Source organism: Zeus faber (genome assembly GCF_960531495.2).
Source record: "Zeus faber genome assembly, chromosome: 19".
NCBI classification, from domain to species: domain Eukaryota; kingdom Metazoa; phylum Chordata; class Actinopteri; order Zeiformes; family Zeidae; genus Zeus; species Zeus faber.
In genome coordinates, this window is record NC_137206.1 from 6,564,511 (window position 1) to 6,579,336 (window position 14,826).

The 14,826-nt window shown below is 46.5% G+C and overlaps 1 protein-coding gene across 1 annotated transcript in view; it reads left to right on the forward strand.

Annotated features, from left to right (window-relative positions):
• Window positions 1–1,159: 1,159 nt before the first annotated feature.
• The window catches only part of plppr4b (phospholipid phosphatase related 4b), a gene marked incomplete at both ends in the record, with an annotated part of 39,941 nt that continues 26,274 nt past the window's right edge, over window positions 1,160–14,826 (forward strand). The window contains 2 exons of the mRNA XM_080019848.1: window positions 1,160–1,234; window positions 14,064–14,249. Of these exons, the coding sequence (XP_079875974.1) occupies window positions 1,160–1,234; window positions 14,064–14,249 (261 nt within the window). The remainder of the gene's footprint in view (window positions 1,235–14,063; window positions 14,250–14,826) is intronic.

Consider the following 14,826-nt stretch of genomic DNA (forward strand, 5'->3'; position numbering starts at 1 on the left):
CGTAAAGACATACAAGCCGCAGACCACTGTGTTTGAAAGGCCGAAAGGAGGAGTTGGTTAAAGGGTTGTTATGCCGAAATGTGTGACCTAAAGAATTCGGTTTAATCCCTGTATCAGTTTTGAAAAAACGGCTTTAGTTTTAGGTGAGCCCGACAAACGCCTTATGTTAATGTGTGAGGTACTTACGGCCTATACAGAAAGGCAGGTGACCACTTTGCTCGACGGTCAGATCGTCCGTGTTGGGTGGATTTCACTACAAGTGCAAGAATTTCATTAAAAACCCATTCGTTCATTTTCAACATCCAGGTTTACCTGCGCCTTGGCTCTTAAATGGTCACTTTCTTTCTCGAAAATATGCCTTCTTCCTTTTTCTTGGTCACTTCAGGGGATCATATCAGTGCCTTATCAGCGCATTATTGCCGGAAAAATGCGAAGAGGAATGCATTGTATGGCTGTTATTGTGATGTATATAATATCAATTAATTGTAATTATCATCCCATATTGTGTGTGTGTGTGTGTGTGTGTGTGTGTGTGTGTGTCCAAGCTAATAAATACTTTCAGAATATTTATTATAATAATGTAATACATCGTGTGCGTGCCTGGCTTGAGCCAAAAACGTGGGAATGAACGCATGGCATCATCATCATAATGATAATATTATATAACCTCATCATCGTGCAGCGACCAAACCAGATCACATCCATTTGTTGTGGCGCTCACAGCGGCGTGACCCAGCACGCATGCGCACGACGCTGTGGAAGAAGGAAAAAAAACAAAAAAAAAACCCAAAAGACGCTCCGTCCCGTCCGCGTCTCCGCTGCGTGCGCTCCCGGTGCCCGGTGCCTCCCCTCCAGTGGCCCTCCGAGCTCCCCGGAGACATGCACGGGATGTTGTCCTTCCCGGCGACCAAAAGGCATCGGCAGAGGGGATTGAGAGGATAGAGGCCCATTCACTCCCAGCGGTGCTTGTTATTTATTTATTCGTCTTCTGCTGTGGCACCGGGATGGAGCGAGAGGCGGTCGCGCTGCGCCCATGATTTTCGGGCGCGCACAGGAGAGCAGCGGAGCGCACACCTCGCGCCTTCTGCGGCAGGTGAGAGGTCCGGTCCCGGTTCCCGTCGCGGACCCCGTCCAGGCCCGCCCGGGAGCCGCACGAGCCATGTCCTCCACCCGAGAGAAGGGGGTCGCGACCAAGGACAGCGTCAGCCTGCTGCCCTGCTTCTACTTTGTGGAGGTGATGTTGTGGGGGACGTTCTCCGCGGCCGTCGTGTGTCTCCGTTGAGTGGGTTGCATGCGCGCAAATGGAATGCGCTTTGGACCAGGGCGATTGGCGGCTAAAAAATGAATTACGCTAAAGAGGAAAATACGAGTTGAACTTAGAGATGCGGTGCGTGTCGCAAATACGTTGACGAGCGGAGGATCCGCGTAAACGGTGGAAGTGGAAAACGACGCGAACTGAAAGAAAAAAAAAAAACCACCAAATCGTCAAAGTCAAATCGCGCATCTCTGATGACAGTGCGTGCGCTGTTCGTGGAGGGCAGGTACTCCCTTGGTGTCGCGGGGGTGTCGGGCTGGTTTGGCTGGGCCGCTGGAGGAAGGTGCTTCATTCACCACTCACCTTTCATGGTGATGACTGCGTTCGCCGTGCAGCGTGGCTTGTAATGTGGATAGGCCGCATTAGAAACTGTGCATGCAACTTGTATCGACTGTTGCCTGCTGCACTGCTGGGTGTTCTTGTGCATGCTCTAGTTCACCCGTCGCCGATAGGGATACAATCGAATTGGCACCACGCATGGTAGATTTGCATCAGCGATGAGGAATGCCACGGATGTCATCCTGTATTATGGCTTAATTTGCTCTCTCTGCAAGGGCTTTGGCAGAGGACACCTCAACTTTCAAGCCGCTCCCTCCCGTATCGCCACACGTGCCTCAATAGAAAGGGCAAAGCCCAAGTTTTAACCTGTAAGTCTCGACCTGAAGTAACGTGCAGGCCGTGCAATTCTAAAAGGAAAAGGTAGAAATATATTTCCCATTAGGCCCAGGGTTTTCATGCCCCCTCGATCTGTTGTTCTTTTTTTCTTTCTTTTTTTTTTTTTTTTGCAAACAGCACAAAGCCACAAAACTAGGTCATTGCTGGAGGTTGACGCCATTTAATCACGGCCGCCTCGGCCTGGAACCTTTGCATGAAAAAGGACAGTGAGGGTCTCCTATGTTCTCCTGAGCACAGCTGGATGCAAATCTGTCTTCCTGCCAAGCGTGACTGTCGCATCCCACAGATGTGACAGTAGATTTTTGGGTGGGGGGGGGGGGGGGTCAATCTCCTGTCCAACCCCACCACCACCACCCATCCCCTCCGCTGCCATGCTGCCTCCCCAGAGCAATTTATCCACGCTATCTGCACGCACAGCCCATTACCGCCCCTGTGGAATGGGGACGCGGGCACGCTTCAGTGGGGCGACGCCGCGGACTTTTGACCCGTCGTGGGTTGACCGCCACAGGAACTGAGACTTGCAACAGTTTATTCACGGTGGAAACTTGGTGTGATCCGTCCTTCCTTTCTTATTTGGACAGAGTCTTGGTAACTTCTCAATCTGATGTAGGCCCGCGCGTGTCAAGGCAGATGAAGGGAGTTTTTCCCGGCTCAGGTCCTTTTTTCTCACTGCATGGTTCTCAGAAAGGAATTTGTGGTACACAGGAGTATATTGTCCACCATGTATTACCTGCAGCTCATCCAGAATGCCACCGCCATGCCATGCTCCTGACTTCCACGGCAAAAGAGGGGCCACCTTACCCTTCATATCGGTGTCCCTTAACTGGCTCGGCAGGTTCAGCGTCAGTTGTTGCGTAAAGGTTTTGTTCGTTGGTCATTTTTTAAGTAATTCCGTGGGTGAGCTTCAGGCCACGGTGTAGTTTCCTCTCTCCATATTAGGTCTGCTTCCTCATGGACTTCCCTTAAATAATGCTTAAGAAAGCCACCGTTTATTTTTTGGCAATTTTTGAAATGGATTGTGATCCGCTGCCTCACGGCACTCTGTCTTTGTTGCCCTGCGTTCAGCCCTATGTGTCAAAGTGAACTTAAAGTTAAAGTTGGTTGAATTTAAATATAGTAGCTCCTCCAACCCCAAAGAGATATTTAGTAACCGTCCATGGCCAATGGGTAGTTTGCCACTAGATTCCTCAGAATAAGACAACAAAGCCATCAAAGCTCAGAAAAGTTGCAAAAATGGCGGAGAAAAAACCCCCCCAAAAAAACATAAGCATGGCTTAAGATGTGAAGATATGTGGCAAAAATATCTCAAAAGCATCTTGTGAATTCTACGATAAAAATAAATGATCCCCTTCCGTCCGGCAAACCATCTGCTTTCTTTATCCCTTTTTCTTGGTCAGGGCCATGCATGCTGGGGGGGGGGGGGCTGGAGCCTATCCCAGCTGACATTGGGCGTAAAGCATTATACTCAATGAATTATAAATACTGTGTTTACTAAACCGTGCGATTTGAACACAAAAAGCAGCATTTGCCCGGCAGTACAGGGGGCACTGGTCCGAGCCCCAGCACCTTGTCTGTAGGATGGGTCCCTGGCCGGAGAGTTTGGTCCAGTATTTTATTCATGCTACAGTACATAATCGTGTCTAATCAGATTTTTATCAAGATGCTTTTTTCCATTGTAAAAAAAAAAATATATATATATATATATATATATATATATATATATAATTATATCAATATCGTATTTTAAGTTATGACAGGAAAGCCTGCATTTGGATTAATTTTTTTTTTTCATTTTTTGAGCGATTTAATACTTATTTTTTCTTTTACTATACTATACACACTCCCTGCTGCAGTCACCACTCTCCTCTAATCAAAGCTGCAGCCAGTAACAGCAGTTACATTTCATTGTTGGGATATTTACAGGTTGATTATTTTACAGATAGATCATTACTGTACGGTGGGGAAGCATCCGATTGGGAACTTGTGTATGACACTGGGAGAGGGATGGTTACCATCTTTGCGTTGAAGCATGGCGGCTGCTCTAGTTCGGCTCGGGCGGGGGGAATCCGCAGTGAAGTTTCCAGTTTCCGCCGAGGAACTTCAACCGGCCCCGGGGCGGCTCCCCCTCTAAAGTGGAACAAATGGAAGCATGGAGAGGGTTGAACAACTCTTATCTAAAACTCAGCAAAAACAAGAGATTAAAATCCCACAATCACACAACTGCCGGAGACGCCACGGCTGTTATCCAACATAAAGGATGGCATACACAGTACACAGAGGTACATACAGGTCACAGCGCTAACAGAGGACACACCCATATGAAACACCGGGACTTCTGTTTGAATCCAATCAGAACTATTTTCCGAGGACACTGGGCCTCATCCAACGTGGCTAAAGTGAGATTTGACGGCAAAGCGCAAATTTTTCCACAAACATACAGTATATGCAGTATTGAGGCCTTCACCATTTTTCCATATTTTGTTCTCTCTAGTACGATCCAAACACGAGCGTGTTTGGAAATATAGCCAACTTAAAATGTCAGATCCTTTCTGAAACATCGTTCATGCATCCATAGAAGTAGTGTCAACCCTTATATAAGGAAGTGTTAGTGTAGATCTACACTGCAATAGGCTGCTGATTATAACTACATTGACAAAGCTTGTTGAAAGTGTTGAAGGGTGAGACAGTAATGACCAGAGTGTGTCCTGTCAAAGCGGATGACAATGGTTTTTTATGCTCTTTTTTGGAGCACCTGGCTAATTGTGTGACCAGTCCTGCCACAAACAACAAGCTTTCCTCCACTGCATATTTCTATTCCTCTATCTTTTACCTTTGATCAGAAGACATTTCAGTAGCAGCAAGACAGGGCATGAGGGACAATAAGAACCCCAGAGAGGGGCAGCAGAGGTGAGGGGAAGGAGGAGGGGATCTTGATCATAAGAGCCAGAGAGAGAGAGAGAGATCTAGAAAGAAAGACCATGAAGGCAAAGGGAGCGATACATTTCAGAATGGGCTATGATATGGATGTGGGTGTGGAGTTGTGTCAAAAAGAGAAGGAAAATCAAGGAGAGCGGCGTTGAAAGGGACCAAATAAAGAGACAAGAGGGGGATCTGGCAGTAGCTCGGAGCATATGTAGGGCAACAGAGCGTCGTTCCCGCTGCTCTGGAGAGCTTAGCTGGCGGCGTTCTCCCCGGGGAGTGGAGGGAGGAGAGCGCGGGGCTGGCAGAGTAGTCAGCGGATACATGCGAAGCTCATTGCGGGAGGGAGGCGGGAAGGGCTGATGCTGTCTTCCCCGCTCGGTCGATCCACGTTCGCTGCCTTCTGTCACTCATGCCTCAGAGACGAGCGTCATTCCAGTCAGAACGGCTTTGCCCTTCATGTACCCCTCAGCAACTGAGTTTTCGGAGATCGCTTAGTTGGCCGATTGTTGGTTGATTGTTGAAGCGTCCTCCAGATGAAGCAGTACTTAAGTCGGTGATGGTTCTTTGGGGAAATAACACAGCCTGTTAAAGAACCAGTTAAGAACCATTCTTTTTTACTGTACTTAGTATATAAGCCAGGCAAAGCCAGCTGAAGCCTGCTTTTTTTTTTATTTTTCATCCTTTCTCTCATGTCTGCCATTACCAAGGACTGCTATTCCACCAGTGTGGCAGAGGCATTTTGTCTCTATGAAGCGATACTTGCTTGTGTCGGTGAACTTATGCGGACGATCAACAGAGAAATGCATCTTCATAGGTCCGTACAGAAGTACAATACAACTAAGCAAACTCAAAGATGAGTCCAAAAATTTGCCTCCGAACTTGTGATGACGCAGGGAAGGAGTGCTGCCTGACGGCGATGGGCTATTGCCATGCAAAGTTAAGCTTTTCTAGACTCAGACGACCCCGCAATATCCTCAAGTCACGCTGCGCTTTATTTTTGGCAGGATGACCCCTTCGGTTCCTAATGGTGTCGTTCCATTGACTCCGAAGCGCAGTTTGGAGTGCAGTTCGCCCAGCACTCAAGCACACGTGTGGGCTTGTGGGCGCTGCAGAAGTGCAACCCCCGGCTCCACTGACCTACATTTCCACTTGCCTAGATGCCGGGGAAGCGGGCGAATTAGCTAACCTGCCTGAGTTTCAAAAGCTGAGCTCGGGGAAAAAAAAAAGATGAGAGGGGAGGGGACGGAGAGGAAGAGAGTGGGAAGAAAGACGGAGCAAGGGGCCGAAGAGTATGGAACGCCATTTGAGTCAATACAAAATAAATAAACAAATAAATACATAAATATGTCTCTGAAATAAATCCTGAAACAAATCAATGAGGCAATACATGTATACAAATGTAAATATAAATATATAAATTAGTGAATATATACAATTTAATTCAATAAATTAATAAATAGTTTTTATTTTAAAATGGACGTTTTTCAAAAGACAATTTTTATTCATTTCAGGGGACTTTTATTCCATAATTCCACATTTATTTATTTAAGGGGACTTTTTTTATTTCATGGCACTTTTTTCACAATGCCACATTTCCAATCCTTAAATATAAATGAATGGGGTGTGGCTATCTCACAGATTCAGAGCCGGCTGAGGGACAGGGAAGTTGGAATACAGTGCGGTTGGCTGGCTACTCCTCAGTTGGATCCAGGGTCCAGTAGGGAGTGAGCTGGTCAAGGTGGAGAGCCTTGACCAGCATTTGAAATGCATTGCAGCCTGTTGCTTTGCAGCGCCCCGTCGCCGGCGATATGACCGTATCTTTAGTCGACTGAGATTCTTCAAGCCGGGCAGTCGTTTATTTCCTTTCCAGTCAGTGTGCATTACAGTAACAAGTTAAAACAGATAGAAGCTTACGATACAAAATGCACAAGGATAACATTTCATTGAGGAACTATAAATGAGGTGAATCATAAATCTGTTTTTATAAGTGTGAGGACACAGACACGGCTCTCTGTGCGTAACAATCACCGTGCCCCGTTCCTCCAAATGAAACGACTAAAAACAGTCTTTAGTTGTTTTATTTGGTGGAATGGGAATGGGGCACAAATAGGGATGGGTAGGGATTTTAATGGTACTTCTACTTTTTCCGATACTGCTTATCGATCCGGCACTTTAACGGTACTCTTAGTTAACACTGCTTTATTTTCTGTGCATTATGCATGGAGAGGGGGCATTTGGGGTCCAATCTGCGGGGTCCAATGTGCGGTCGCTCAGAGTCATGAGAGTGAGGGTCTCCTGTTGAGAGTTTGAGAGCCAGGCAGAAGATGAGAGTCCCGGCCCCCCTTGTGCATAACATCATTCCGGTGAGGGAGAATAGCAGAAATGCTTCTTAGATAAATAAATACAAAATCAATTTTCTTAATTTCTCCAATACCGTTAACTGCACCGGTAACGTCGGAGTTTATCGATACTAAGGTCTTCAATCGTTTTTTCCTGGGGCCCGTTGAATACCGGGTCCTGGTACCCAACCCGAGGCACGGGCGTGCCCTGTTCCTCCGTGCCCCGCTCCTCGCATTGAACAGCCGAATCCGATTAGACTGACAACATTCTGAGTCGGGTAAAGCCCTACCAGAAACCCTCAAAGGTACTGCACTTAGCATAAAAAATATGCTCAAATCACAACATCTCAAAGTTCAGAAGCTCTGTCTGTGTCGTGTATTCTTCTGCTCTTTTTTTCAACTTTGTTTTCACTTTTTAACTTTTTCTCCGGCGCGCATTGTGTAGATCTCTTTTTATCCTATGAATATGGCTTTTTCTTATCTGCAAGATGGTGGCGGAAACCTTGTTTTTTTTCAAGGGAACAGCTGATCGCGCTCCGAACAACAGGATACAAAAAGTTTACCCCATCCTGGAGGAACGTCCCTGTCCGCTCTCGCAGTAGTGAATCCCGGCAAAACCACATTAGCAACCGGACTGTTGACGGTTAGCCACATTTCCGTGAAACGGTAAACTACACTCCCTGTCGATGTTCTGCTTTCTCACCAGAGCAGCCAGCTCGTCGGTCTTGTTGGCCAGCGAGTTCACGTTCCCCATCACTACCGACGGAATACAGGGCCTGTACTTCCACCGCTTTGCCACTAGTTTAGCCTTAGGCAGGCGCAAAGGAGGGGGTCTCGCCATTTTCATTAACATCAGGTGGTGCAGCCCAGGACATGGAAGTGCTAAGGCGACTGTCTACGGTCAGGACATCGAGCTTGTGGCGGTGAGTCCTCGACCATCTTACATATCCAGGGAGTTCTCGCACGCCTTTGTTGTCTGTGTATACATCCCTCCACAGGAGCACGTAGAGATGGCGCGTGACGTCTATTGCGACATCTTAACGGGTCGGGCAAATGGTGAAAATAACAGGGCGTGCCTTAATGCGTCCAAAAAAATTGTGGCGTTAAAACGAATTTGCGTTAACGCATTATTATCACGTTAGCTTTGACAGTCATCATGTATTTATATATTTATTGCCTCATTTATTTATTTCAGGATTTACTTCATAGGCATATTTATTTATATATGTATTTACTTATTTATTTAATATTGAGTCAAATGGTGTTCGTTAGAAGGGGAGGTGAGTATTGTGGAGTGGGGTGAAGCAGTAGAGACGAGTGATGAAAGGATGGAGGGGCACGAAACAGTGAAAAGAGGCAGAAAGAGAGAGCGAGAAGGGGTTCTAGAGCGAGGGCGAGGAAGAGGGGAGCGTGGAGAGAGATAAAACAGGGAACAAGGGTGAAGGAGCGAGTGGGGGGTGGGGCGGTTAACCTAGCTTTAATATGGATCGCTGCTATGTTAAAAGGCAAAATGCAGCTTCTCATCTCGCATGCTGTTTCATTCAGTCATCCATCCGTCTGTCCGTCCGCCCATCACCAATTGAAATACCGCCGATTGATATAATGAGACACTTAGCGGCAAAATTCCTCTCCAGCAGCAGCAGCAGCATCCCTGCAGTCCGCCCCATGTTAATTGAAGATGGTTTGACTGAGCGAAGCTGCACTGCAATGGCAGTGTCTGTATTCATATCACATCATGTCCTTCAGCGAGACACCGAACTGCTAAGAGCTCCTGACAAGCTGGTTGACACTGCCGGCGGTGTGTGAATGGGGTGAATATGAGGTGTGTCACCAGTAAAGCGTTTTGAGTGGCCTTATGCCAGAGAAACACCGCCGGCCACCGGGCTGCAGCATGAAAGCCAAGTCGCACTCATCTTGTCGCCAGTTCTCCGTGCACCTGGCTTTTGAAGGCGCGTCAGCTAAAATCATTTCAAACCCCTCTCCCTTTCCATGTTTAATATACATTGTATAGATAGGTGGTGCTGTGCATAATTTTTTTTTTTCCTTTGGAATGGTGAAGCTGTTTACTAAGCAAAATAAATAACCTCAAAAAAGGATGTAACTACTTTTACAATCTGTACCTTAAAATAAAGAGTTGTCCTTGCTGGAGAAACATAAAATGATGTGTTCCTTATTGTATTGATAGTTTCATTTTTTATTTTAAAAATTGCCATGTCATGAACAATGCTTGCAGTCGCCTGGGCTTCTATTTTCCAAGGACCAGCTCCATTAAGAGTATCTACCCTCCTATTGGCTATTACCCATTGATGCTCATTTGCATAAAGTTGAAGTCTGCACAACTTTTCTTGTCGCTGTGAAGCCGTGAGCTCACCACCTGTCTTACATGGTGGACGTCATTTGAGTAGGCGATCCTTCAATGTGGTCCAGGACACATTCCCGTTTACACAGCTAAAATAATGTGGCCATATGTGGCCCAGACCACCTATGTCACCGATCTCAAACCGCATTGAGGATGCATTGGGTGCATTAGAGCTGTCCACTTGTGATCAGATCGCCAAAGACGCATGTTAATGCCAGATGTAAACGGGTTCTGCGGTGCACGTTCACTTTTCTTCCACTTAAATCTTTAGTAGCTTTCCATGGTGGCAGGAAGATTGTAATGGGAAAATTTGGCAAAGCAATTTGCGAACGTCAGACAAGCCAGAGACATACAGGACACAACAGAATGTGGGCAGAAGAAAATAAGAAAGTGTTAATCTTTACTTCATAGTTTAGATGGTAACTGCAAGTAAGCCATCCCCACTACCCACCAATATATACATTCTTCAGCTCATTCAATCGCTCCCTCATCAGTATTTTCAACACTAGGCTTAATTCACTTGGCTCTTTTTCTTCACTACATACTCTTCAGTGTGGGATCATTAAGCATTATATCATGCCCCAGCGTCTCCCATCCCCCATACCCCCCAACCAAAACCCTGCTATCCTATCTCAAACTACTCTAATCGAGTTTGAAACTGTCCGGAGCTGGTGTGCGCTCGTCTGGATGACTGTTGAGCTTCCCACCAGCCTTAGACGTAATGGGTATCGTCAAGAGTATCGAGTCTAGCAGCCAGGCTTTCTTTATTAACTTGATTTCATGGCCGAGACTTCCCCACGGCTTTACGATCAGACCCTTTTACAATCACCATTTTACGATCGCTCCACCACCCCCCGTTCCTCTATTAACCTGATGTTATGAAAAGGAATTTGGAGAGCGTTTTCATTCTTAGTTGAACTATCCCCATGATACTCCTCATCTGGTGTATCATCTTTACACAGCTCGTCTTTTGTCAGGAATTTGCACATTTTGACACACACCATGATCTTTTGTTTTACATAATAGTGTCTGATACTATATTAATTTATTATTATATTGGATTTACTGCTCCCTCACTGTATTTTTATTTGACAAGTCTTATTTCTATCCTTTTCACATTTGCAATTTAAAATGTGCTCGACTCCTTTCTTTTCTTGCCAATTTTCACCGTTGGCAGTATAAACGCCACAGACAAACAGAGCTTGGCGCTCCCCGGAACTGCTGTACTGGCTGGTGAAGGCGTAGCCAGCGTCGGCTGTCGCAGGGGCCGCTTGGAGGGGGGCCTTGCTGCTGGGCTGCTGAATGGTCCCGGCGGTGGCTGCTGTGCAAAGTAGCTAGCTGCCAGCGGTTACCTGTGGTGGTTGCTGCGGCTGGTTCTCCCCCCGTCCTCCCCTTGACACCCTGGGTGCTGCTGCTGCCAATCGGGAGAGGGCTGCTGCTGTGTCCCTTCCCCATGCCAGAGAGTCCCTGTTCAGGTGCCAGTGTGACCGTTTCGCCTTCCACCCAAGTGGCGTTTTCAGGGGTGCCGGCAAAGAGACACAGACGAGGGGGTTGTAGACACACCGGTTTATTGTGGAGAGTGGGCTAGGTGGAATAAGTCCAGTCACGATAAGGGCTCCTCTCCTGAGTGTGTGTGGGGATGGGGTTTTACTCATTAGGCCAACCAACGAGCAACAGGTATGCAGCCGGTCTGATCCTGGGCCCCAATTACCTAGACCCAGGACAGGTGTGGCTGCTCAAACCACACCATCCCCACACCACAAAAACCAAACACATTTTTGCAAAGGTCTCATCTTGTAGGTTGACATATGTAGGTTTGAGAGATTTCAGTGGACCCTAAATTGACATATTGACCTTTGAACCCCGACTGGAGGGCACCTTTGAAGCCGTATATCTCAGTAATTAAAAAAGCTACCAAAACAAGGTAAACTGTTTTGGAAAGTTCTGGACATGTTTTTTGAGAGGGGTGGTAGTGTCTATTCTAGGGCTGCCCTCTTAAAGTTGACGAGTCGAATCATCAGTCAGAAACCTGACTGACTCAGCGGACTGAGATTCTTCAAGTCAGTGGGTTTTTTTTGCTTTGTTTTTTTGTAAGTCAGTGTGCATTACAATAGCAGGATAAAGAAGCTTAGAAGCTTACAAAATGCACAGGGATAATATTTCATTGAGGAATTATAAATAAGGGGAATCATGAATATATTTCTATATATGCAAATCGCCGAGACACGGACGCAAACACGGCTGCCTATGTGCCCCTTCGCCGTGTCCACCTTCACCCCACCGAATGGTGGAATATTCACATTGAACAGCCAAATCCGACTGACAAAATTCTCGGGTACAACCATAGTAAATTCTGACAACAGATATATATATTCCCCAACCAACCCCCAACCAACCCCAGTAACACATGCATGTCGTTTTTCACCCATAATTGCCTTAAGATGCATTGCACAGAATTTGTTTGTGTTTTGTAGTTTTTGTAGTAGTTGTAGTTTTTAGAGTTAAGGTTTAGCTTTGGGTTTGAAAAGTTTATAAATAACTACGTAAATATTACACAATTTATATAATTTTGCTCTTGTAGAAGCCACAAGTCCGTATGTTATCAACCTTGCTTGAAGAAAAAAATGTTTTCGTCACAAAGTCATGGCAACTACACGACCCATAATCGTAAGTATAACAGCGACATGACGGGTGAAGCTCGCTGTTACCATGGAAATGTTTACCGCACTGGCTGACGGGTACACAGGCGTGCAAACGCTGATATTTATACACAGTTAAATTGTTTCTATGAATGAAATTCATACTCAGGGTGTGAACCTATATTCCTATTCTCGCCCAACCTTGAATTTAATAGACTATTCAATGGAGAAAAAGCAAAACCAGTATCCCGCTTTTATTTTGTGCTAGTCAGAACAAAATATAAACCTACGCATTTTTATCTTTTATACATACATGCCCTCACCTCCCCGTGGTGGGATACTTTTGTCAGGTTAGTTTTACTGAAGTTATGCCCCCCCGCAGAAGAACATTTCCCCTTCCAAATGAATTGGTTAAAATGTTGTTTTGTGTAGCACAGAAATGAAAAAAATCGTCTACCACACGCCACCCAAGTAGCGTTTTAAGGGCCCTCCAGCACAGAGACAAAGACAACGATGGGTTGTAGACACCAGTTTATTGCAGAGAGGAGGCTAAGTGGAATTAACCAGGATCAGATGGAACACGTCATGATAGGGCTCTTATCCTGAGTGTGTGTGGATGGGTGTTTTAACCTGCTGCACGTTAGCCCAACCAATGAGCAACTGGTGTGCAGCCACCCTGACCCAATCACCTAGATCCAGGTCAGGTGTGGCTGCTCAAATCATCCCATCCACAAACCCCAAACACCAAACTGACCACACCAACCGAAGCCTGCTCCCCCCACCCAGTTTGAAACAGACTGACGTAAGCTTGCCATACCCAAAACTACAGACTCTGACGGTGTTCAAATACCTTAAATCATACTACACCAGACTCTGAAACAGGGTTCCCATACGTTATACAAACAAATGTAAAAAAAAAAAAAAAAAGGAACAGGTGGAAGGGGGAAGGGGGACTGCACCCTCCTCCCTTCTGGAGCGTGGGGCCTTGGGCTGCTGCGCTGACTGGTGACGGTGTGGCCGGACTTGGCTGCTGCGGGGTTGTTGCGGGGGCTTCTTGGAGTGGTGGCCTGGCTACTGGGCTGCTGGTCGGAGGAGCTAGCTGCAGACGGTTACTCATCGTTGTTGCTGCAGACGGTTACTCATCGTTGTTGCTGCAGCTGCTTCTACCCCGGTCCTCCGCCAGACCCCTAAGTGCTGCTGCTGCTGCCAGTCAGGAGAGGATTGGTGCTGGGGCAGCCCGTTGACCCACTGGTGGCTTCAGGGCGTCGTCCGACGGCCCTTCCCCACCTGCCGGAGCCCCATGTTGGGTGCCACTGTAGCAGTTCCATCCGCCACACAAGTGGCGTTTCCAGGGCCCTCCAGCACAGATGACAATGTGCTGTAGACACTAGTTTATTGCAGAGAGGAGGCTAGGTGGAATTAGCCGGGAGAAAATGGAACATGTCATAACAGGACTCCTCTTGAGCGTGTGTGAGGATTGCACGAAAAAAGTGTGACAATCGTCCTCTGCGACACGATTAAATTGATCAATTTTCGTGACTATGTGTACGAAAAAGTGTGAGACCGGGTTGCAACGTGGCATAATATAATTTTATATATATATAAATAAATCTCTCAAGCCTAACCCTATCCTCTGCTATCAAATCAAATTAGCATGACCACTGAACCATAAGTTGATGAGGGACATTTGTGGCAGTCTCCTGCCTACTTATTTATTTATCCATTCATTCATTTGCAATGTGTTAACCCCCAGCCTGCTGTTTATGACTTTGCCCTGCTTCATCACTCTTGCTTTTTTTTTCTCATTCCTACAGCTGCCGATCCTGGTGTCGTCTGTGGTCAGCCTGTACTTCCTTGAGTGGACGGACGTATTCAAGCCAGTTAAGTCGGGTTTCACCTGCAATGACCGTAGCCTGAGCCTCCCCTATGTGGATCCCAACCATGAGGTCATCCCGCTGCTGATGCTGCTAAGCCTGGCCTTCGCTGGCCCCGCTATCACAGTAAGGGGTGGCTACCTTACTAATCTTAACTGTATTTCTTGATCATTGGGTGTCAACCCAAGTGGTAGTCTTGGACTCTTTTTAAATTGATGCAGTTTTGAAAAAATAGCTTCAGCAGACCACCGACCCATTGTAGATTGTACATTGTAGACACAGAGATTGACCCATTGTACTGTAAATTCCAGCTCAGACTCTTCAAAGCACGGCATTCGGCTGAAGCTATACTTTAATTACTGGATAAATGTGATAGCAATCATTCTGGTTGATTTATAATGATCAAAAATAATGCTCAAAAATAATGATAAAAAATTACCAGCGTTTTCCTTTCACACAAATTAGATTGTAGATGTAGAGTGAAGTATTTTGTAGAGTGTAGACCCTGAGGCACCTGAAGCTGAAGACTCGCCAAATTGAAGCAGTAAGAGAAAATTTCAGTGAAAACATCTGCTCAGGATGTGGCGGGCAGCTACAATCTTGCTCATCACGCTCCTGCTGCGACCAGGGTCTGCAGGGCAGGAGGGGTGCAAGTAATTTGGGTTTGACTTGCTTTGAGGACTACCCCCAAACCCCGCAATTT